Source organism: Bos indicus x Bos taurus, chromosome 19 (genome assembly GCF_003369695.1).
Source record: "Bos indicus x Bos taurus breed Angus x Brahman F1 hybrid chromosome 19, Bos_hybrid_MaternalHap_v2.0, whole genome shotgun sequence".
Classification (NCBI taxonomy): Eukaryota; Metazoa; Chordata; class Mammalia; order Artiodactyla; family Bovidae; genus Bos; species Bos indicus x Bos taurus.
Window position 1 is genome coordinate 2,272,726 of NC_040094.1, and position 22,897 is coordinate 2,295,622.

The 22,897-nt window shown below is 38.1% G+C and overlaps 1 protein-coding gene across 1 annotated transcript in view; it reads right to left on the reverse strand.

The window, feature by feature from the left end:
• Positions 1 to 22,897, reverse strand: part of CA10 (carbonic anhydrase 10) — an 855,303-nt gene that overhangs the window by 717,346 nt on the left and 115,060 nt on the right. Inside the window, exon 3 of the mRNA XM_027517027.1 lies at positions 1,558 to 1,632. Within this exon, the coding sequence (XP_027372828.1) occupies positions 1,558 to 1,632 (75 nt within the window). The remainder of the gene's footprint in view (positions 1 to 1,557; positions 1,633 to 22,897) is intronic.

Here is a 22,897-nt window from a genome sequence, read left to right on the forward strand (position 1 = left end):
ACTAATTTATGAAACTAACTGGCAGTCAGCTGCCTTTTCCCTGGGCCATTCACTCTTCCTCACCATGCCTGGTTTCCTCTTATTGAAATTTATGTCCCACAATACTAATGAGAAAAGTGAGGTTCAGAGGAGTTTAACCACTCTCTTAGCTCTGTGCAGCTGATATAATGAAAGTCTACAGAAGTGTTAGGGGAAGCATGCTGATTGAAACCGCCCACCCTGGCCAGGGACCATAGTAACCATTTGCATGAGCTGTTTTACGACAGGAGGTCCTGGTAAGGAACAGGCAACTAATAAGCCTCCACCAACCAGAAGAGTTCGGGAAAGGTCAAAAAGAGACACCACCTATCTGACCACGTCCCAGAATCCTTCTCTCTGGCATCCATCTTGGCTGAACAAGGCGTGCACCACCAGAAAGGACTCTGAGTCAGAATGATTGGCTAAAGACCACCCAGAAACTAATCCCATCATCATAAAACCTGCAAGCCATGTGACAGAGCAGTTCTCCTAGGTTCCCTTACCCTACTGCTCTCCACCTGGGTGCCCTTTCCCAATAAAATCTCTTGCTTTGTCAGCACATGTCTCCTCAGACAATTCTTTTTTGAGTTTGGACAACAGCCCAGTTTTGGGCCCTAGAAGGGGTCCCCTTTCCTGAAACAGAAGGACAGGGAAAGAAGACATAGCAGCCAAGAATGAACCAGGTCGCCTGGGGGCACCAATCTTCCCACCTGCCACCAACTGCAAAAACCTTAACTGACACTTGAGGTCCTCTATTTTCCGTGCCTGACTTGGAACCCCATACTGACTCCATTTGAGAGTTTTATTTCTTATCCTCTCATATATAAGCAGTTAGAAATACTTTGAAATATCTCACGTGCCTTCCCTTCCATCCTTCTCTTTAACATTCTTGCTCTTTTTTCTTGCTTCTTTCCCTATGAAAGTCTTGAAGCAGGAGACTGAGGATTGTGAAGAGGATAAGAGTAGCAAGGGAAGACAAGGACCCTCCATCTTGTTTCAAAACTTCATTTATGTCATGCTTCTGGCTCTAACCTGTCTTCAGTTCTCTCCCCTCATGCTAACAACATCCACTTAGTATTATTTTTTATCTGCTATTTGGCCCAACTAAGTCCTGACCATGAATATTACTAAAGTAACATCAGAGATAGTGTGCATCACAATAAGCCCCACTACTATGATCAGCCTTGCCAGACTTCCTGTTTCCTTAACATTAAAAAAAAAAAAAAAAGCTCTTTCTCAACCAAATTTCAGCATACAGAACCTCAACCCTGACTCTTGCATTGCCCTCTCATTGACAGAGCCATCTGTAGATAGAAGAACCTTAAGATATACGCTCAGATGAAAAAACATAGTCTTGGTTAAATTGGCACTCATTTAATAAACTTTTTCTTAAGGCAGTATTGGTCTAGCACCTAAATTAGACTATGGTGACTTATACAATAGATTCCATGCCATATAGCAAATGCAAAATCCTGGAAATAATAGATTTCACTCATTACTTTCCTAAAAATAAAGTAAGAAGAATAAATGTGCATTTACCTGGGACAAAGCTTCCCTGGACCACCTCCTTGTATGCCCACCAGCCTTCGTGGATTTTTGGTGAATTCTGTTGAGCTAAAGGAAAAAAACAAAGGAGAAAAGAGACTAAGATGATAGCAGAGAAGTACTGTATCCTGGTTGTCCAATAAAGAAGAGTGACTATACATAAAATAATCATTTTCTATCCAAAAGTCAAACTATAGAATGTAACAGCAACGTTCCACCTCATTTTCAAATTATTAACCTGTAAAGATACTGTCATAAAGTTTTATTAAAAAAAAAAAAAAAACACTCAGAATATTTCTACTGAAGAGAAATAGTAAGGATGTATTTAAGCTTATTTGAATTTCCCGTCACTTATCTCTAACTCACCTCTTTTTTTTTTTTTTAACCTGCCCCCTACACATATGTACACACACGCATCTATATAAGGAAGACCTATCAGTCTGACTGAAGAATCAATTCAAGAAATGTCATTTAAAAGTAAGCAAAAGGAAGCCCCTGGATAATTAAAAATGTTGTAACAGACAAAAGCAATACTGAAAGACTCTGTTACATCAAGAGAATTGCAAAACACTTTGCTCTCTGTCCATTTCCATTCATTGTTTCTTCAGCAACTCATCCATTAAGATGTGTCATTATATAAGATTTTAGCAGGCAGCAAGACAGACCATCTGAATCAAGTCTCTTATGATGGAACTGCAGAGTTTTTGTTAGCTTTCTTTGACATGCATTGAGAATGATCCAAATTCACCCTGCAAAATCAGTCAGCCTGAGCAGGGCCCATTGGATGACATCAATTACAAAACATGATAGGTACAGATTAGAATTGAATAAAACAAAGGCTTTCACATAATATGTTCTTAAATTCCCATTTAAATGGGCAATTTGTAAAGATAGGGCAGTACATTTAAAAGGCAACTCATTTAAAATTCTCCTGTAGTGCCAAGGGAAACAAGAGAAGTACCGCATTTCCATTTTAATGCTTCCCTGGTGGCTCAGGTGGTAAAGAATCTGCCCTCAAGGCAGGACATCTGGGTTCAATCCCTGGGTTGGGAAGATCCCCTGGAGAAGGGAAAGGCTACCCACTCCAGTGTTCTGGCCCAGAGAATTCCATGGACTGTATAGTCCATGGGGTTGCAAAGAGTCAGACATGACCGAGTGCCTTTCACAAGAATATCCTCAATAATCATCTTGTGGTTGCTTCCATCTGACTTCCAGTGGGTAAAGAGCTGATTAAGAATTTCTCAGAGCAAACATGTGAACAGAAAGCAGTTTTAGCTTCTGCTGTGTTCTTCACTTCTCTTTAGCTATGGGTTGGGATCTTTACTTGATGTGCAACAAGCCCCTGGGAAAAATCAAGGTAATTAGTCAAAAAAATTATGTTGACAATGAAAGCTGTCATCACTACCAGATAAGGAAATACACATAGCCAAGGTCCTTCTTTTTATAGTAAGGAAGACCTATTTCAATTTTATTCTCTTTCTTGTGGCAGTTCCAACCACAGAAGATATAATTTAGAATAACCTTATATTTTGGCCCAGACTCAAGCAGGGCTGAAATCAAAGTTTGCATTATGAAATGAAGAATTTTGTTTAAAAAAAGTGGTTGAGCAGCCTATATCACTTTTACGCAAAAGGCTTAAAATAAGATCATGGTTAAAATGCTCAAAGGTACCTGGAGTTGAAAATGAAGAAAAGGAAAGTCCTTAACATCACTGATTCTGAACCTGATATTCTAGGATCATTACAATTGGGATTGGCCACTCATTCTGATCTTATAATCATTACAAAATTTCTGTCTACATGCTGTTCCCAATATACCACAAATATCATATTTATTTTTTTCTCCACATCGTTGATGTACCTTCCCCCCTGCCCCAGCCCCTCCGACTATAATCCCTCATCTTCCTGAATTTCAGAACATTCAATTCAGTTTAGTTCAGTTCAGTTCAGTCGCTCAGTCGTGTCTCATTCTTTACAACCCCATGGACTGCTGCATGTCAGGGGTCCCTGTCCATTACCAACTCCCCGAGTTTACCCAAACTCATGTCCATTGAGTGGGTGATGCCATCCAATCATCTCATCCTCTGTCATTCCCTTCTCCTCCTGCCTTCAATCTTTCCCAGCATCAGGGTCTTTTCAAATGAGTCAGTTCTTCACATTATATGGACAAAGAATTGGAGTTTCAGCGTCAGCATTAGTCCTTGCAATGAATATTCAGAACGGATTTCCTTTAGGAGGGACTGGTTGGATCTCCTTGCAGTCCAAGGGACATTCAAGAGTCTTCTCCAACACCACAGTTCAAAAGCATCAATTCTTCAGTGCTAAACTTTCTTTATAGTCCAACTCTCACATCCATACATGACTACTGGAAAAAACCATAGCTTTGACTAGACGAACCTTTGCTGGCAAAGTACTGTCTCTGCATTATAATATGCTGTCTGGGTTGGTCATAACTTTTCTTCCAAGGAGCAAGTGTTTTTTAAATTCATGGCTGCAGTCACCATCTCCAGTGATTTTGAAGCTCAAAAAAATAAAGTCTTTCATTGTTTCCACTGTTTCCCCATCTATTTGTCATGAAGTGATGGGACCAGATGCCATGATCTTAAGTTTCCTGAATGTTGAGTTTTAAGCCAACTTTTTTCATTCTCCTCTTTCAGTTTCATCAATAGGCTCTTTAGTTACTCTTTGTTTTCTGCCATAAGGGTGGTATCATCTGCATATCTGAGGTTATTGATATTTCTCCCGGCAATCTTGATTCCAGCTTTTGCTTCATCCAGCCCATTGTTTCTCATGATGTACTCTGCATATACGTTAAATAAGCAGGGTGAAAATATACAGCCTTGAGGTACTGCTTTACCGATTTGGAACCAGTCTGATGCTCCATGTCCAGATCTAACTGTTGCTTCCTGACCTGAATACATTTTTCTCAGGAGGCAGGTCAGGTGGTCTGTTATTTCCATCTCTTTCAGAATTTTCCAGTTTATTGTGATCTACACAGTCAAAGGCTTTAGCATAGTCAATAAAGCAGAAGTAGATATTTTTCTGGAACTCTCTTTTTCGATGATCCAACACATGTTTGATTTTGATCTCTAGTTCCTCTGTTTTCTAAATCCAGCTTGAACATCTCAAAGTTAACGGTTCACATACTGTTGAAGCCTGGCTTGGAGAATTTTGAGTATTACATTGCTAACACGTGAGATGAGTTGCAACTGTGTGGTAGTTTGAGCATTCTTTGGCATTGTCATTCTTTGGGATTGGAATGAAAACTGACCTTTTCCAGTCCTGTGGCCACTGTTGTTTTCTAAATTTGCTGGCATATTGAGTGCAGCACTTTCTCAGCATCATCCTTTAGGGTTTGAAATATCTCAACTGGAATTCCATCACCTCCACTAGCTTTGTTCATAGTGATGCTTCCTAAGGCCCACTTGACTTTGAATTCTAGGATGTCTGGGTCGAGGTGAATGACTACGCCATCATAATTATCAGGGTCATGAAAATCTTTTTGTATAGTTCTATTTATTCTTGACACCTCTTCTTAATATATTCTGCTTCTGTTGGGTCATACCATTTCTGTTCTTTATTTTGCCTATCTTTTCATGAAATATTCCCTTGGTATCTCTAATTTTCTTGAAGAGATCTCTAGTCTTTCCCATTCTATTGTTTTCCTGTCTCTTTGCATTGATCACTGATGAAGGCTTTCTTATCTCTCCTTGCTATTCTTTGGAATTCTGCTTTCAGATCAGTATATCTTTACTTTTCTCATTTGCCTTTCACTTCTCTTTTTTTCACAGCTTTTTGTGAGGCCGCCTCAGACAACCATTTTACCTTTTTGCATTTGTTTTTCTTGGGGATGGTCTTGATCCCTGCCTCCTGTACAATGTCACGAACCTCTGTCCATAGTTCTTCAGGCACTCTATCAGAACTAATCCTTTGAGTCTATTTCTCACTTCCATTGTATAATTGTTAGGGATTTGATTTAGGTCATACCCAAATGGTCTAGTGGTTTTCCCTTCTTTCTTCAATTTAAGGCTGAATTTGGCAATAAGGTGTTCATGATCTGAGCTATAGTCAGCTCCTGGTCTTTTCTTTTTCTTTTTTCTTTTTTTCTGACTTCATAGAATTTCTCCATCTTTGGCTGCAAAGACTATAATCAATCTGATTTTGGTATTGACCATCTGGTGATGTACATGTGTAGAGTCTTCACTAGTGTTGTTGGAAGAGGGTGTTTTTTTATGACCAGTGCATTCTCTTGGCAAAACTCGGTTACCCTTTGCCCTGCTTCATTCTGTATTTCAAGGCCAAATTTGCCTGTTACTCCAGGTAGTTCTTGACTTCCTACTTTTTCATTCCAGTCCTGTATAATGAAAAGGACATCTTTTTTGGGTGTTAGTTCTAGAAGGTCTTGTAGGTCTTCGTATAACCATTCATCTTCAGCTTCTTCAGCATTATTTGTCACTTTCATTAATTCAGTAAACATTTGGTGAGTACCTTTGACTATCAGGCAGAATTATAAGCATCAAGAATACAAAGTGTCTATTTTCCAAGAACTTATGTTCTACTGGAAGGAGACAGATAAAAGCAAACAAATTGAATTTAACTATAATAAAAATACTAATAGAGGAAAGTACTTTTTGATACAACTAAAGAAGGTGAGAATGGCTTCCCAGGTGGCACTAGTGGTAAAGAATCCGCCTGCCAATGCAGGAGACTCAAGAGATGCAGGTTCAATCCTTGGGTTGGGAAGATCCACCAGATGAAGAAATGGCAACCCACTCCAGTATTTTGACTGGAGAATCCCAGGGACAAGAGGAGTGTGGTGGGCTACAGTTCATAGGGTCGCAAAGTGTCAGACATGACTGAAGTTACTTAGCATGCAAAAAGACACATTAGATGGTATAATAATGATGGCTTTTGAGATTTTGATAGTTAATCTAACATTTAAATAACAAAAAAAGGATCTGGCCTCCGGAAAAGCATTTTCTATAGCATTTTAGGGGGATTAAAAGATCCTGAGAAAGCAAGTAGGTATAGCTTTTCCCAGAAACATAAACATAAAAGTGGTCATTGTTTTTCAACCATAGTCGACATATGGGGAAAAAGGGTCCAGATGAGTCCTAATGATTTAAGTGGTAGTCCAGGAGAAAGAAGATGGTGATTTTAACTAGCATGTGCGTATGTGTGTGTTTGTGTGTGTGCGTGCCCACTCAGTTGTATTCGACTCTTTGCAACTGTAGCCCATCAGTCTCCTCTGTCCATTAAATTTTCCAGACAAGAATACTGGAGTAGGTTGCCATTTCCTACAAGAGTCAACTAGCTTAATATTAGTGAAAATAGAAGTGAATGGACTACACACACACACTCCTATATATATATATATATATATATATATATATATATATATATACACATTATATAAAATACATACATATTTTATTTCTCTGTATATTTTAGAGGAAGAGTGATAAGACTTGCTGATGAGTTGAATGAAGAAAGTTAAAGACCATAGATCAAGGATAGCTTCTACCATTTTTGGCCTGAGTGATTAGATGTTGATAGTTATTGAGATTACAAGGGATACTAAGGGAAGAGTAGCTTTGAAACATGGAGTAAAGACCTCTGTTTGAGAAGGCTAGTGAGAAATTATGGGGAGATGTTAAGTAGGCAGTTGGATATAAAAGGTGTTCTGAGATCAAGACAAGACATACATTTATGATTCTTTGACATATAAATGATATTTAAAACCATAGGTTTAGAAGAGGTCACCAAGGAGAAAGTGGAAATATGTAGAGAGAGACCAAAGGGACACAGAATAGAGTTCTAAGATGTTCAATATTTAGAAGTTAAACCAAGGAGGGAAATACAAAATGAAATTAAGAAAGGCAACTTAAGTTGGTAAAAACAAAGAAATAGAGAAAATAGTGGCCTCATGCCATTCTTTTAACTATTTTACTTCTCTCTCTTCTTCCTTCTTCTCTTCTTCCCCTCTCTCTCTCCTTGTTTTTGAACTTTCAGAACTATAGAAACATTACAAAGATAGTACAGAGTTTCCATATACTATATATCGCATCCCCATCTCTGTTATTACTAACATACTTCATTACTGCATTTATCAAAATTAATAAACTAGTGTTGAAAAATTATTATTAGCTGAAGTCCACACTTTATTTGGGTTTTCCAGGTGGTGCTAGTAGTAAAGAACCCGCCTGCCGATGCATGAAACGTAAAAGATGTGTGTTCGATTCCTGGGTCAGGAAGATTCCCTGGAGGAGATCATGGCAATCCACTTCAGTATGGACAGTGGAATCCCATGGACAGTGGAGCCTGGTGGGCTATGGTTCATAGGGTTGCAAAGAGTTGGACACGACTGAAGTGACTTGGCATGCACGCACACTTTATTCAGATTCCCTGTAGTTTCTGTCTGTCACCCTTCTTCTGTTCAAGGATGGCATCTAGGATTCAGGTCTTCCTAGTCTTCTCATGGCTGCAACAATTTCTTCACATTTTTCTAATCTGTGATTTCCCTATATCCCTGTCTCCTTAAGCAAATTAAAACTATCTCAAGTGCAAATGTTGTGCCTTGTCTACTATAATGCAACTCATATAACAGGTTCATTGGGCACAGTTTTAGTGAATATTTGTTTAATAAATCTAGGAAGAGAGAAAGATGTAAAGCACCATTCAGAAATGCTATTCACAAGTTTGTTAGGAATACACACTCCTCACACTCCTCCTCACATTTGTTGTTGTTTAGTCACTAAATTGTGTCCAACTATTTTGTGACCCCATGTAGTGCAGCCTGCCAGGCTCTTCTGTCCATGAGATTTCCTGGGCAAGAATAAAGGAGTGGGTTGCCATTTTCTTACTTTAAAATAAGTTTAATGTTAAATAGTTTCTAGATTTTAAAAACCATGTAACTAAAATAGTAACAATAGTAAAATACAAATGAAAGGGGAGAAAAAGATCAGCTCTAATCTGTGTAAGTGTAGCTATAATTTTGTTTTCTGCTTCTTTCACCAAACATTGTGTCATGAGTTATTTTCTCTATTCTTATTTTTAATGTGCATATAATATTTATTTTAGTAAACATGCCATAATTTCCCAGTGAGTTCCTATATATTGACCATTTTGTTGTTTGAATACTGCAATTATCTTTTTTCAGTTCCAGAGTGTCCACTGATCTCCCTCTTTAAGAACTTTTCTTTGAGACAGTATACCAAAATCAGGGTCAAAATAAGTGCACTTGTTAAGTTACTTTATAAAAAACATTTAGCAATTTGCATTGCCATGGTAATGCCAGTGATTATTTTTTAAGGGAATATTGAAGAAATTTCAGACAATGATAAAACAATACTAATCCATTTAAACATAATTTGACTTCTGAAAAATAGGCAAGAGGTATTGTATCAAGAAATATTGTAACTCTATCTAATGAATGATTCTTTTCTTTCATAAATTAATGAGATGAATGTTTCATCAAACTGAAGACACATTTTGTATTTTACTTTATTACTCTTATTTATCATCTTGAAATCAGGTATAGATGTATTATCTATAAATATTATACATCAATTTGGTAGTAAAATCTATTCATGCTTTAAAACAGATAGATGAAACTTCAGATGCAAAAGTTTCAAGTCCATGCCCAGATTCACCTGGCCTCCCACAAGTCACAGGGATAAGGAGAATGTATGTGCTGTAATCAGAATACTAAAAGAGTACTGACATAATAAATCAATTTTTAAACCACAGTTGATAAACTACTGACAATTTTTAAAATAAATGAATTAGTTAATTATGGGATTAATCTCATTTCACACATAATTTCCAATCACAACCAATAGCTTTGAATGAAACTAAAATCTCCTATATCTATCTTAAGCTTGAATTTAGCCGTCTATGGGTTGCACAGAGTCGGACACAACTGAAGCGACTTAGCAGCAGCAGTAGCAGTCAAATGAAAAAGGAAATAAGCAGACTTTTCAGTATATTTTGAGAAGCAGGGTGAAATAATGGAAAATACAAAGCAACCTGTAACTGAATTTAAATTTACTACCAAATTTTGTGTTACTTCGAGCAAATAATTTCATATTTCAAATTCTCAAAAAAAAAAAAAAAAAAAAAAACAGAACATCCAGTGTTCTTATCTAAAATTGTTAACAGCTATCTTGAAAGGCTGTCAAAAGAACATCAATATGATTCTCTGTGCTTACAATATAATATCTACTGCTTTTATTATTTGATGTTAATGGTTGGTGGTATGGCATGGGAGAAAGAGTGGAAGGTCTGGGGCACTGCAACCAAAAGGCAGGAAAGGAATCTGACAAATGACACAAAGTAGAAAGTTGTTCAGAAAACAGAAACTAGAACACAATTTTACTTGAATCATGTTGAAATTAAAGAAAAAGAAATTATATGATAGCTTGAAGAAGCAGTAATTGCACATTTCATTCTCCAGATCCTGAGTCAATTCACAAAAGGAAAAAATAGCCCTTCCTGACCCAAGGAGAGTTCAAAGGCCCCTGAAAACACCCGTGACATTTTCAAGTCAAAGTATTGTCACCAAGAAACCTGTGAAAATAGAACAGAAGTCAAAGCAGGAAAACAAATGATTCAGGAAACTTATGAAGAGAACTTGTGTTATTTGCTGGGACAAAGCCCAAGTTCCAATGGGGCTGCAGGTAAAGCAGACAAACTGACCCATTGGAATCAATTAGTGTGGTGGGAAATAAGATCAGATGTAATTCTTAGGAACTGGCCAAATGGTTTTAAGAATTTTTTTTTTTTTTCATATACCATCAGCTAAACATCTCACCCTTCTTTCAGATTCTGACCTACTCAGTATTTATTGATCATGTACTACATGACCGGTGCTGTCACATACTGTATAAATGGTAGAAACGGTGAATTATGAGCATATTTGAGTTGTGAAGATGTACCAAACTAGAGTTCCATTACTTAAAGACAAGAGAAAAAAAGACATAACAAAGACAAAAGAGAAAAAAAAAGTTTAAAACTTGAATTATCTGGAGAGCTGGAAAGATCTGCTCATCCTACATATCTCAGCTTATTGTTTAGTCATTAAGTTGTAGCCAACTTTTTTGTGACCCCATGAACTGTAGCCCACCAGGCTCCTCTGTCCATGTGATTTCCCTGTCAAGAATAATAGGGTGGGTTCTCATTTCTTTCTGCAGAAGATCTTCCCAATCCAGGAATTAAACTGGTATCTACTGCATTGGCAGGCAGATTCCTTACCACTGAGCCACCAGAGAAGCCCACCTCTCAGCCACTATTTCAATAAAGATAACAAATATTTATATTCCTCACCTGGATTTTTCATTCCAGTTCTATCCAACTTTTCTAGCAGTCCATTAGGTAAAGGCATTGCTATTTTCCAGAAGTTCACAATTATAAGTCTTTTGCCTCTGTGACAGAAGCAGTGCTAATAATTCATTTTCCTCTTCTTCCTTAACAAGAGAAGTCTTGGTATTTAGTAAGGCATACTGATTCTCAGAATAAAGACTACACTTTCTTAGCTTCCTTGTAGCTAGGTGTGGACATGAGACTAAGCTATGGCCAATGAGATGTTAGTGTGCAGGACATCCAGGAAATGTTACAGAAGATGTATGCCTCTTCACATCCCTTTCAGGATGCTAGAATGTGGGCATGTTACGAAGAGCTAAAATAGCCATTCTGAACTATGAAGCTTAAGCCTCATCTCCAATAACAAGACAGACGGAGCTGGAAGGACTACCCTTAGAAAAGAGAAATAAACCTTATTGGTATTTTCTGTTACTCACTGCTGACACTAATCCATATTGATATATGTTCACCTCCAATACACAAGGAATTAAGACATCAATTCTACTTCTGCTGTAGCTCTGATCCACTTTTCTACACGTTTATACTACCTAGTCAGAGGCCCTCAGCAGTGGCTTAATGGACAGTTACAGATGCCTAATCACAGGACTTTTTGTCCCCATGCTCCCTGATGCTGCCCCCACAGCTGGCCCACTATTAAGGCACCTCTTCCTAAAGCGGCACTCTACTTGTGTCTTTCATTGCCCCTGTAAAATTATTTGATGACTGCCAACTATTTATAACAGAGAAGGCAATGGCACTCCACTCCAGTACTCTTGCCTGGAAAATCCATGGAAGCAGGAGCCTGGTAGGCTGCAGTCCATGGGGTCGCTAAGAGTCAGACATGACTGAGCGACTTCACTTTCACTTTTCACTTTCACTCACTGGAGAAGGAAATGGCAACCCACTCCGGTATTCTTGCCTGGAGAATCCCAGAGACAGGGGAGCCTGGTGGGCTGCCATCTATGGGGTCGCACAAAGTCAGATTTGACTGAAGTGACTTAGCAGCAGCCTTATTGTATATAGTATTTTTTTTAATTACTTCTTCATGGGTTTGTCATAGTGAGAGAACAGGTGTTCAATAAATATTTCTATACTGAAATAAATTAAAACATTTTTTTCACTGACTGACCTTATCTCCTAGTTAGACTAAACTGTCTTGTTTATGTGTCATTTGTTCATGCTATTTATTCTTCCTATAACATCACTTTCATCATTGCAAAGTACTTAAATTCTTCAGGTATTAATATCAGCTTAAAGGCCACTTTTTCCTTGAAAACTTTCATGTTCCTTCCAGCAGGAATAAAGCTTTGTCATCTCTGAAGTTTCTTACCATTTTATGTATAATTTATTTCATTTAAATCCAATTCAACATGATTCAATCCAATCCACTCCATTTCAAAAATAATATTTAGAATGTACTCACTGTACTTGAATACATATTCTAGGTTTCTATTTTGGACGGGCCCAAAGTTCAACAAGAAATTGAAAGGAAGTTTTTAACATATTTGAGGTTAATGTTTATGCAATATATTAGTTAAGATAACGCAAGTGATTAAAATGCTAGTTTATCTGCTGTAAAAAAAATTAACTCTAAAATCTCAATGGCATAGTACAAGTTTATTTCTCACATATGTAAAATCCAAAATTAGTTTTACTGACTGTTGCGCAACTCTCCAAAACAGAGCCCAGGCTTTCTGTCTTGTGGCTCTATTTTCTGCAATATATGAATTCAAACAACCATGGTGTGTGTGTACATCACAGGCCAAAAGCAGAAAGTTGTTTTCATGGCATAAGCTTAGACTTGCTCATAATGCTCATTACTCCTTCCTATATTTTACTGACTGAAATTTAGTTTTTCGAATATATTTAAACGTAAAGGAAGCTAGAGAAATGTTGTCCAGCTATAGATTACACGATAGTTTTGAACTGGATAGAATGAAGGTAAGTCTTATACAATCCTCCATATTTCACAGTGATGAAAAAGAACCCAGACCATGGGCCCTCAGAGGTACACATCCTTTCTGTGTCCCCATTTTTTATTTATAGGACATAGGCTTCATTCAGATTCCTTGATCATCCTGCATTCCAAAGGGCAGACTCAAATAGTTGCTTAATGTAGAAGGGAGGAAATGCAGAAACAAAGGCTGAACAGTCAAGAAACCATACTGCAACTGTGGGGCAGGGTCCTGGTTCCTCCTTAAGGAATATGCAAAGCAATCAGCTCAGTTCTGTTGCTCAGTCTTTGCCACTCTTTGCGACAACACCTTTGAGTTTTTCTATAGGAGCTAAGGTCCCTGCCCAGGTGGAAGACGGTAATCTCAGGCTGAACATGAGATTTCTGGAGCACTGCACTGCTACTTCACCATCAGCCAATCAGAAGACAGTCTGCACACAAGTGTTGTTGTTTGTTTGTTCTGATCCCATCCCCAAATGATTTTCCTTTTAAAAACTCATTGTCAGGCACAATTTTCAGAGTTGGTTTTTGGACAAGAGTCCACCTTCCCAGGTTGTTGGCTTGTTGAATAAAACAAGCTTTACTTTCCAACCAACACTTGTCTATTGAGTATTAGCTTTCCAGTGGTGAGCAGTCAGTCTTGAGTTCAATAACACTGATACTGAAGAAAGTTTGAAAGCTTCTCATTCTTCTAAGATGGACCAAAAAGAGGAGGAAATATGTCTAGGAGAACATGTAGCTAGGGCGACTGTAACTTCTGACTTGCCTCTTGTGTACAGTCACTCAGTCACGTCTGACCCTTTGTGACTCCATGGACACCTGGAGTCCCTGTCCTTCACCATCTCTGAGAGTTTGCTCAAACTCAAGTTCGTTAAGTTGGTGATGCCATCCAACCATCTCAGCCTCTGTTATCCCTTTCACCTGCCTTAAACCTTTCCCAGTATCAGGGTCTTTTCTAATGAGTCAGCTCTTCGCATCAGGGGGCCAAGTACTGGAGCTTCAGCTTCATCATCAGTCCTTCCAATGAATATTCAGGGTTGATTTACTTTAGGATTGAATGGCTTGATCTCCTAAGAATCCAAAGGACTCTCAAAAGTCTTATCCAACACCATCGTTCCAAAAAATCAATTATTTGGTGATCAGCTTTCTTTATGGTCCAATTCTCACATCCTGCATGACTATTGGGAAATTCATAGATTTGATTATATGGACCTTTGTTGGCAAAGCAATGTCTCTGCTTTTTAACGCGCTGTCTAGGTTTGTCATAACTTTTCTTTCAAAGAGCAAACATCTTTTAATCTCGTGGCTGGAGTCACCATCAGCAGTGATTTTGAAGCCCAAGAAAAGAAAGTCTGTCACTGTTTTCATGGTTTCCCCATCTATTTGCCACAGAGTGATGAGACAAGATGCCATGATCTTAGTTTCTTGAATGATGAGTTTTAAGTCAGGTTTTTCACTCTCTTCTTTCACCCTCAACAAGAGGTTATTTAGTTCCTCTTCACTTTCTGTCATAAGGGTGGTATTATCTGCATATCTGAGGTTATTGATATTTCTTCTGGCAAACTTGATTCCAGCTTGTGCTGCTTCATCCAGCCCAGCATTTCACATGATGCACTCTGCATATAAGTTAAATAAGCAGGACAACAATATACAGCTTTAACAAATTATTTTCCCAAATTGGAACACATCCATTGTTCCATGTCCAGTTCTAACTGTTTCTTCTTGACCTGCACAGAGGGCAGGTAAGGTGGTCTGGCATTCCCATTTCTGGAAGAATTTTCCACAGATTGCTGAGATCCACACAGTCAAAGGATTTAGGATATTCAATGAAGCAGAATTAGATGCTCATCTGGAATTCTCTTGCTTTTCTTATGATTCTACAGATATTGGCAATTTGATGTCTGATTCCTTTGCTTTATCTAAACCCAGCTTGTACATCTGGAATTTCTTGGTTCATATAATGTTGAAGCCTAGCTTGAAGGGTTTTGAGCATTACCCTGTTACCATGTGAAATGAGTGCAATTGTGTGATAGTTTGAACATTCATTGGCATTGTCTTTTTGTGAAATTGGAATGAAAACTGACCTTTTCCATTCCTGAAGTAACTGCTGAGTTTTCCAATTTTGCTGACATATTGAGTGCAGCACTTTCACAGCATCATCTTTAGGATTTGAAATAACTCATCTGGAATTCTATCACCTCCATTAGCTTTGTTCATAGTAAAGTTTCTTAAGGCCCACTTGACTTCGCACTCCAGGATGTCTGGCTCTAGGTGAGTGATCACACTATGGTGTTTATCCAGGTCGTGAAGATCTTTTTTGTATGGTTCTTCTGTGTATTCTTACCACTTCTTCTTAATATCTTCTGTTTCTGTTAGGTCCATACCGTTTCTGTCCTTTATTGTGCCCATGTTTGCATGAAATGTTCCCTTGGTATCCCTAATTTTCTTGAAGGGATCTCTAGTCTTTCCCATTCTATTGTCTTCCTCTATTTCTTTGCATTGTTCACTTAGGAAGGCTTTCTTTTCTGTCCTTGCTATTCTTTGGAACTCTGCTCAATTGGGTATATCTTCCCTTTCTCCTTTGCCTTTCATTCCCCTTCTTTTTTCAGCCATTTGTAAGGCCTCCTTGGACAATCTATTTGCCTTCCCCCCCGCCCCTTGGGGATGGTTTTAATCACTGCCTCCGGTACAATGTTATGAACCTCAATCCACAGTTCTGCAGGCACTCTGTCTACCAGATCTTATACTTTGAATCTATTTGACTTGCCTAGGATATTCCTAATTTACCCTGTCTCAATATATTTATAAATAGGGCTCTCTTTGGCTCTCAAAAAGTTGTGGTTTAGATGATAAATTATACGGTTATTTTTGCACATGGCAGTTTTTGCCATGTCACTTTAGCCATTTTGAAGAGAGCCTGCAGGGCACTTATATACATAGCAGATTAGTCACATATTGCTGAAAATTTCATCATGTATGTGTGTTATCTAACCTAAATCAAGAATTGCACCTTTTCCCTTCCTTCCTGTACTCTTTATCCTCTGCTGTGGATAAAGAATGTCACCTGTCATTTCAGTAAACAAAGATGCCATAAAGCCATCAGCCACTGTAGCTGTTCCACTGGTGTTCTCTGAGGGTAATTCAGGACACAGGAAAAACCAAGAGAGTGATCCTAGATAGTTAACATGTAGACCAAAGGACTGATTCCAATAAACTCAGATTCTTGCATCTTCCCAAAAATAATATAACACTAAAATTATTAACTTGAGATGTCTATTTTTGTGATTAGCAGTAATCTTTTTGATGTTTGACTATATTTTCTTTCAACAAAAATTTCTATATATTCTGGTTACTCCCTTAATTCTTTGGAGCAATTTCTCAGAACTACATAAAGTGATGCCTTCTTGTGCAATAGTCTTCTGTAATGCCCTGAAAAAATATAATTCTCAACTTCTAGGCTATGCATTTTTTTTTCCAGTCAACACTACTAACTTCATCACCATTTACCAGGTGACAAATCAGGAAAACCAACTCATTTGAACCCAGACCCAATTACTAGAAACCTGAGGACCCAGATACATTTCCTCTTATTTAAATGTTAGATGAAAAGAGACAAATTTCAAGGAAATAAGCTTACTGAGGTTATTAAATGTGTTAAAGGCTGGGTGGTGATGGAATTGAATGGAAGGAGGGGTTTCCTTCTGTAAGTTACCTTTCTCTATTAATGACCCTGAAGGATGGGGTGGGGAGGGTGGTGGGAGGGGGTTCAGGATGGGGAACACATGTACACCTGTGGCGGATTCATGTCAATGTATGGCAAAAACCACTACAGTATTGTAAAGTAATTAGCCTCCAATTAAAATAAATTAATATTAAAAAAAGTGAATCTGTAATAAAAAAAAAACTGGAGATGCACTTTGCAGCAAAAAAGTAAAATAAAATAAATAAATATTCAACATAACCCCTAAAACATTTCTTTAACTCCAATACAGTGAGAATCACTGGTGGAATGAGATGTAGTATAAGAGACTGAATATATTAAAGTATAATTACCTTATAAACAAATCATCTAAATATATTTCATTTCCTTCTAAAGGTGGGCTAACTTATTCAGAAAAATATAAATACAACATTGAATTATAGATGTAGAAGAGAAGCAGGAAATCCTATTTGATGTTCCCCTCATTTAGCAGAGGGAGAAACTGAGACTTAGAAGAGTAAAAGCCTTCAGAAGAATTAACAACAGGTAGCCAACCAATACTGTGACTTAAGGTCTCTGGTGATCAAACTGCTGCTCTTCCAATTACATATAAAAGGATTTTAAATGAGTAGTAAAAGAAAAGTTTAGTCATCATTTAAACAGAACATCCAATTTCAGTAATTTAGGATTATCAGTACAGTGGCCAGCAAATTCCAAGATTTTCTGATAGTATTTGTACTAATTCCACCAAACAAATCTCTGATAATGAGATTTGGTATTCTTGACATGTGCAAAGGACCCTGGAACAGAATGTGTACTTCCACTAAGAAAACCAAGTGGAAGTAGACTTTGATAAGTTCCAGAGTTATAAGCTACAGAAAATTCCTTCTGTTCTTTAATCATTTACTTTCAGAACTATGTGCAATGTCTTCTTAAGGTCTACTCACTTGTAAATCAAAGACAAATCATTATGAGTGAAAAGAAAGCATTATGAGAGGCTGCTTTCTCCGAGATCCGCTCTAAAAGTTCATCCCTAATGGAAACAGAGGAAAGTGTACTTCAAAATTACTTTTTTTCTTCAAACAAAAGATTTTCTCAAATTTCTGGGAATGCCAAGAACAGCCTTTCTGTTATAAATGTTGCATGCAGTCATACCAAAACCAAGAAATGAAAAGAAAGGAACACCCTTACAAATATTCTTTTATCACAGGAGTAAGGAAGAAGTTATTCCTGAGAGCCACACCACCCTTAGTTTACAGGGAAAAAAAAATCACCAGGCACAAAAGTGGAAAATATATTAAAGATTATTAATAACTCAGCCAATAAAATGTTTTCATCATCCTAGGAGATTTCCCCAGTCAATACTTTACCTATAAAGTAAGCAAATTCTCTATCATCATTAGGTTAATTAGCTTCCACTTGCTTATTTTTTAAATTTTAATCATTTAATTGGAGGATAGTTACTTTACAATATTTTGATGGCTTTTGCCATACATAAACATTAATCGGCCACAGGTGTACATGTATCCCACCTATCCTGAACCCCCCTCCCACCACCGTCCAGGTTGTCACAGAGTACTCTATGAGACAAGTCCAAAAATATATTGCTGTGATTTATGTCCAAGAATGTCCTTCCTAGGTTTTCCTCTAATAATTTTACAGTGTTTAGCCTTATGTTTAGGTCTTTGATCCTTTATTTAATATGTAATTATATTTATTTATTTTTGGCTGAACTGGGTCTTTGTTGCTGCATGGCCTCTTCTCTAGTTGCAGTGAGTGAAGCTACTCTCTAGTTGCAATGCACGAGCTTCTCATTGCAGTGGCTTCTCTTGTTGTGGAGCACAGGCTCTAGGACATGCGGAGCTTCAGCAGTTGCAGCTCCTGGGCTCTAGAGCACAAGATCGGGAACTGTGGTGCACAGGCATAGTTGCTCCCCAGCATGTGTATCTTCCTGGATCAGGGATCAAAACTGTGTCTTCTGCATTGGCAGGCACATTCTTTGCACTGAGCCATCAGGGAAGTCCTTTGATCCATTTTGAGTTTATTTTTATGGATGGTATCAGAGAGTGTTCGAGTTTCATTCTTTTAAATGTAGCTGCCCAAATTTCCTAGCTTATTGAAGAGACTGTCCTCTCTCCATTTTATAGTCTTGCCTCTTTTGTCATAGACTAATTGGATATAGGTATATCTGGGCTTTCTATCCTGTCCTGCTGAATATATCTGATTTTTGCCAGTACCATACTGTTTTGACTATGGTAGATTTGCAGTACAGTGTGAAGTCAGTGAGCCTGATTCTTCCAGCTCCATTTTTCTTTCTTAGGATTGCTTTGGCTATTCAAGGTTTATTGTGTCTTAAAATTGCTCTGGTTATTCAAGGTGTTTTGTTTCCATTCAAACTGTAATTTTGTTGTTGTTGTTGTTGTTCTAGCTCTTTGAAAAAATGCCACTGGTAATTTGATAAAAATCACACTGAATCTGTAGATACCCTTGGGTAATACAGTCATTTTGACAAAATCAGATCAGATAAGATCAGTCGCTCAGTCGTGTCCGACTCTTTGTGACCCCATGAATCGCACCACGCCAGGCCTCCCTGTCCATCACCAACTCCCGGAGTTCACCCAGACTCATGTCCATTGAGTCAGTGATGCCATCCAGCCATCTCATCCTCTGTCATCCCCTTCTCCTCCTGCACCCAATCCCTCCCAGCATCAGAGTCCTTTCCAATGAGTCAACTCTTCACATGAGGTGGCCAAAGTACTGGAGTTTCAGCTTTAGCATCATTCCTTCCAAAGTAATCCCAGGGCTGATCTTCAGAATGGACTGGTTGGATCTCCTTGCAGTCCAAGGGACTCTCAAGAGTTTTCTCCAACACCACAGTTCAAAAGCATCAATTCTTCGGTGCTCAGCCTTCTTCACAGTCCAAATCTAACATCCATACATGACCACAGGAAAAACCAGAGCCTTGACTAGACGGACCTTTGTTGGCAAAGTAATGTCTCTGCTTTTGAATATACTATCTAGGTTGGTCATAACTTTCCTTCCAAGGAGTAAGCGTCTTTTAATTTCATGGCTGCAGTCACCATCTGTAGTGATTTTGGAGCCCCCAAAAATAAAGTCTGACACTGTTTCCCCATCTATTTCCCATGAAGTGATGGGACCGGATTCTCCCAAACAAATAACATCTGTTTGTGCCATCCTCAACGTCTTTCATCAGCATGTTATAGTTTTCAGAGTACACATTTTTGCCTCCTTAGATAGACTTATTCCTCTTAGATGCAATAGCAAATGGGAATGTTTTCTTAATTTCTCTTTCTGATTTTTCATTGTTAGCATACAGAAATGTAAGAAATTTCTATGTAATAACTTTATATTCCACAAGTTTACAGATTATGTGGAGGTTAAACACTATGCTACTAAACAGCCAATGGATCACTGAAGCAATCAAGGAGGAAATAAAAAATACCTAGAGAAGAGTGACAATAAAAACACAACAAACTAAAACCTATGGGATGCAACAAAAGAAATCCTAAGAGGGAAGTTTACAGCAATACAATCTTACCTCAGAAAATGAGAAAAATATCCAATAAATGACCTTACCTTACACCTAAAGCGACTTAAGAGAAATAAGAACAAATAAAACCTAAAGTTGGTAGAAGGAAAGAAATCTTAAAGATCAAAACAGAAAACAAAGACATAGGGACTAAAAAAGCAATAGAAAAGATACATGAAACTAAGGCCTGGTTCTTTGAAAAGATAAACAAAATTAATAAACTTTTAGCTAGACTCATCAAGAAAACAAAAGAAAGGACTCACAACAATGAAATTAGAAGTGAAGGATCATAAACAATTGCCACAAACAATTTTATGCCAATAAAATGAACTCCAGAAGAAATGGACAAATTCTTAAAAAAGGTACAACTTTCCAAGGCTGAACGAGAAAGAAATAGAAAATATGACTAAACAATCACAAGTACTGAAATTGAAACTGTGATTTAAAAACTTCCAACAAACAGAAGTCCAGAACCAGATGTCTTCACAGGTGAATTCTACCAAACATTTAGAGAAGAGTTACCTATCTTAGGAAGAACTGCAGATGAAGAAACAATCCCAACCTCATCCTATGACGCCACAATCACCCTGAATCTATCATTATGTTAATATCTTGCAATTCTAAAATTCCACTTTCTTTGAGTCATGCAATTCTGAATTTCAAAGTTAGCCAAAAGCAGACACAGAAGGAGTATATGTACTCTGAAGCAAATGCTGTGCTCTGACTCTCAAGCTCAAAAACTTCATACTGGAGGATTATATAGAAGTTCATATGAAATATATCAGTATTGACCTTAACTCAGTTTTTCTGTCACTTTTGTACCTTTTTTTTTTTTTTTTTTTTTTGTCATTAGGGTTCTCATGAATGGCTGTTAAATGGAAAGATTCTGACTTTGGTGAACGTATGATACACGACGATGCCATCACTGGGTCTAGGACTGGCTGGCATCAGGTTTTAGGCTTTAGTTGGAGCCGAAGGTCTTCTCGGTAGCCAAGAGTCAACAAAGAGAAGAAATAATAACGGTAACATTTAAATGGTTTTTATTCTGAGGCATTATCCTAAGCACTTAATGTATACTGACTCATTAAAGTCACATAAACTCTTTTTAATGAACTTTGTTAATTTTATCCTTTTTTAATTGGAGGAGAGTTGCTTTACAGTGTTGTGTTTTTCCCCTTCAACAACATGAAATCAGCTCTATGTATACATCTATTCCCTCCCTCTTAGCCTTCCTTTCACTCCCTCACCATTCCAACCTTCTAGGTCATCATAGAGCACTGAGTTGGGCTGCCTGTGTTATACAGCAGCTCCCCACTAGCTATATTTTATCCATGATAGTGTATCAATGTCAATGTCACTCTTCCAATTCATTCCATTCAATCTTTCACACCCTTTATCCACAAGCCCATTCTCTATGCCAAAATCTGTATTCTTGTTCTGCAAATAGGTTAATCAGTACCATTTGTCTGGATTCAATATATGTGCATTAATATGTAATATTTCTTTCCTCTTTCTGACTTACTTCACTCTGTATGACAGATGCTAGGTTCATCCACATCACTACAAATGACCCAATTTTCGCCTTTTTATGGCTGAGTAATATTCCACTGTACACATATTCTATATCATCTTTATCCACTCATCTGTTGATGGACATTTGGTTATTTCTACGTCTTGGTTATTGTAAACAGTGCTGTAATGAATATCAGAAATGAAGTGAAGTCTCTCAGTCGTGTCCGACTCTTTGCGACCCCATGCACTGTAGCCTACCAGGCTTCTTAGTCCATGGAATTTTCCAGGCAAGAGTACTGGAGTGGGTTGCCATTTCCTTCTCCAGTGGATCTTCCCAACCCAGGGAATGAACCCGGGTCTCCCAGTGCAGGCAGACACATTACTGTCTGAGCCACCAGAGAAGCCCCTGCAATGCGGTGGGGGGGGGGGGGGGGGGGGGGGGGCGGTCTCTCAAAGGAGTCAGCTCCTCGCATCAGGTGGCCAAAATATTGGAGTTTCATCTTCAACATCAGTTCTTCCAAAGAACACCCAGGACTGATATCATTTTAGATGGACTGGTTGGATCTCCTTGCAGTCCAAGGGACTCTCAACAGTCTTCTCCAATACCACAGTTCAAAAGCATCAATTCTTTGGCACTCAGCTTTCTTTATAGTCAAACTCTCACATCCATACAGTGACTACTGGAAAAACCATTGCCTTGACTAGACAGACCATTGTTGACAAAGTAATGTCTCTGCTCTTTAATATGCTGTCTAGGGTGCTCATAACTTTCCTTCCAAGAGGTAAGTTTCTTTTAATTTTATGGCTGCAGTCACCATCTGCAGTAATTTTGGAGCCCAGAAAAATAAAGTCAGCCACTGTTTCCCCATCTATTTGCCATGAAGGGATGGGACCAGAGCCATAATCTTAGTTTTCTGAATGTTGAGCTTTAAGCCAACTTTTTCACTCTCCTCCTTCACTTTCATCAAGAGGCTTTTTAGTTCCTCTTCATTTTCTGCCATAAGAGTGGTGTCATCTGCATATCTGAGGTTATTGATATTTCACCCAGCAATCTGGATTCCAGCTTGTGCTTCTTCCAGCCCAGCGTTTCTCATGATGTACTCTGCATATAAGTTAAATAAGCAGAGTGACAATATACAGCCTTAACGTACTCCTTTCCTAATTTGGAACCAGTCTGTTGTTCCATGTCCAGTTCTAACTGTTGCTTCCTGACCTGCATTCAGGTTTCTCAAGAGGCAGGTCAGGTGTCCTGGTATTCC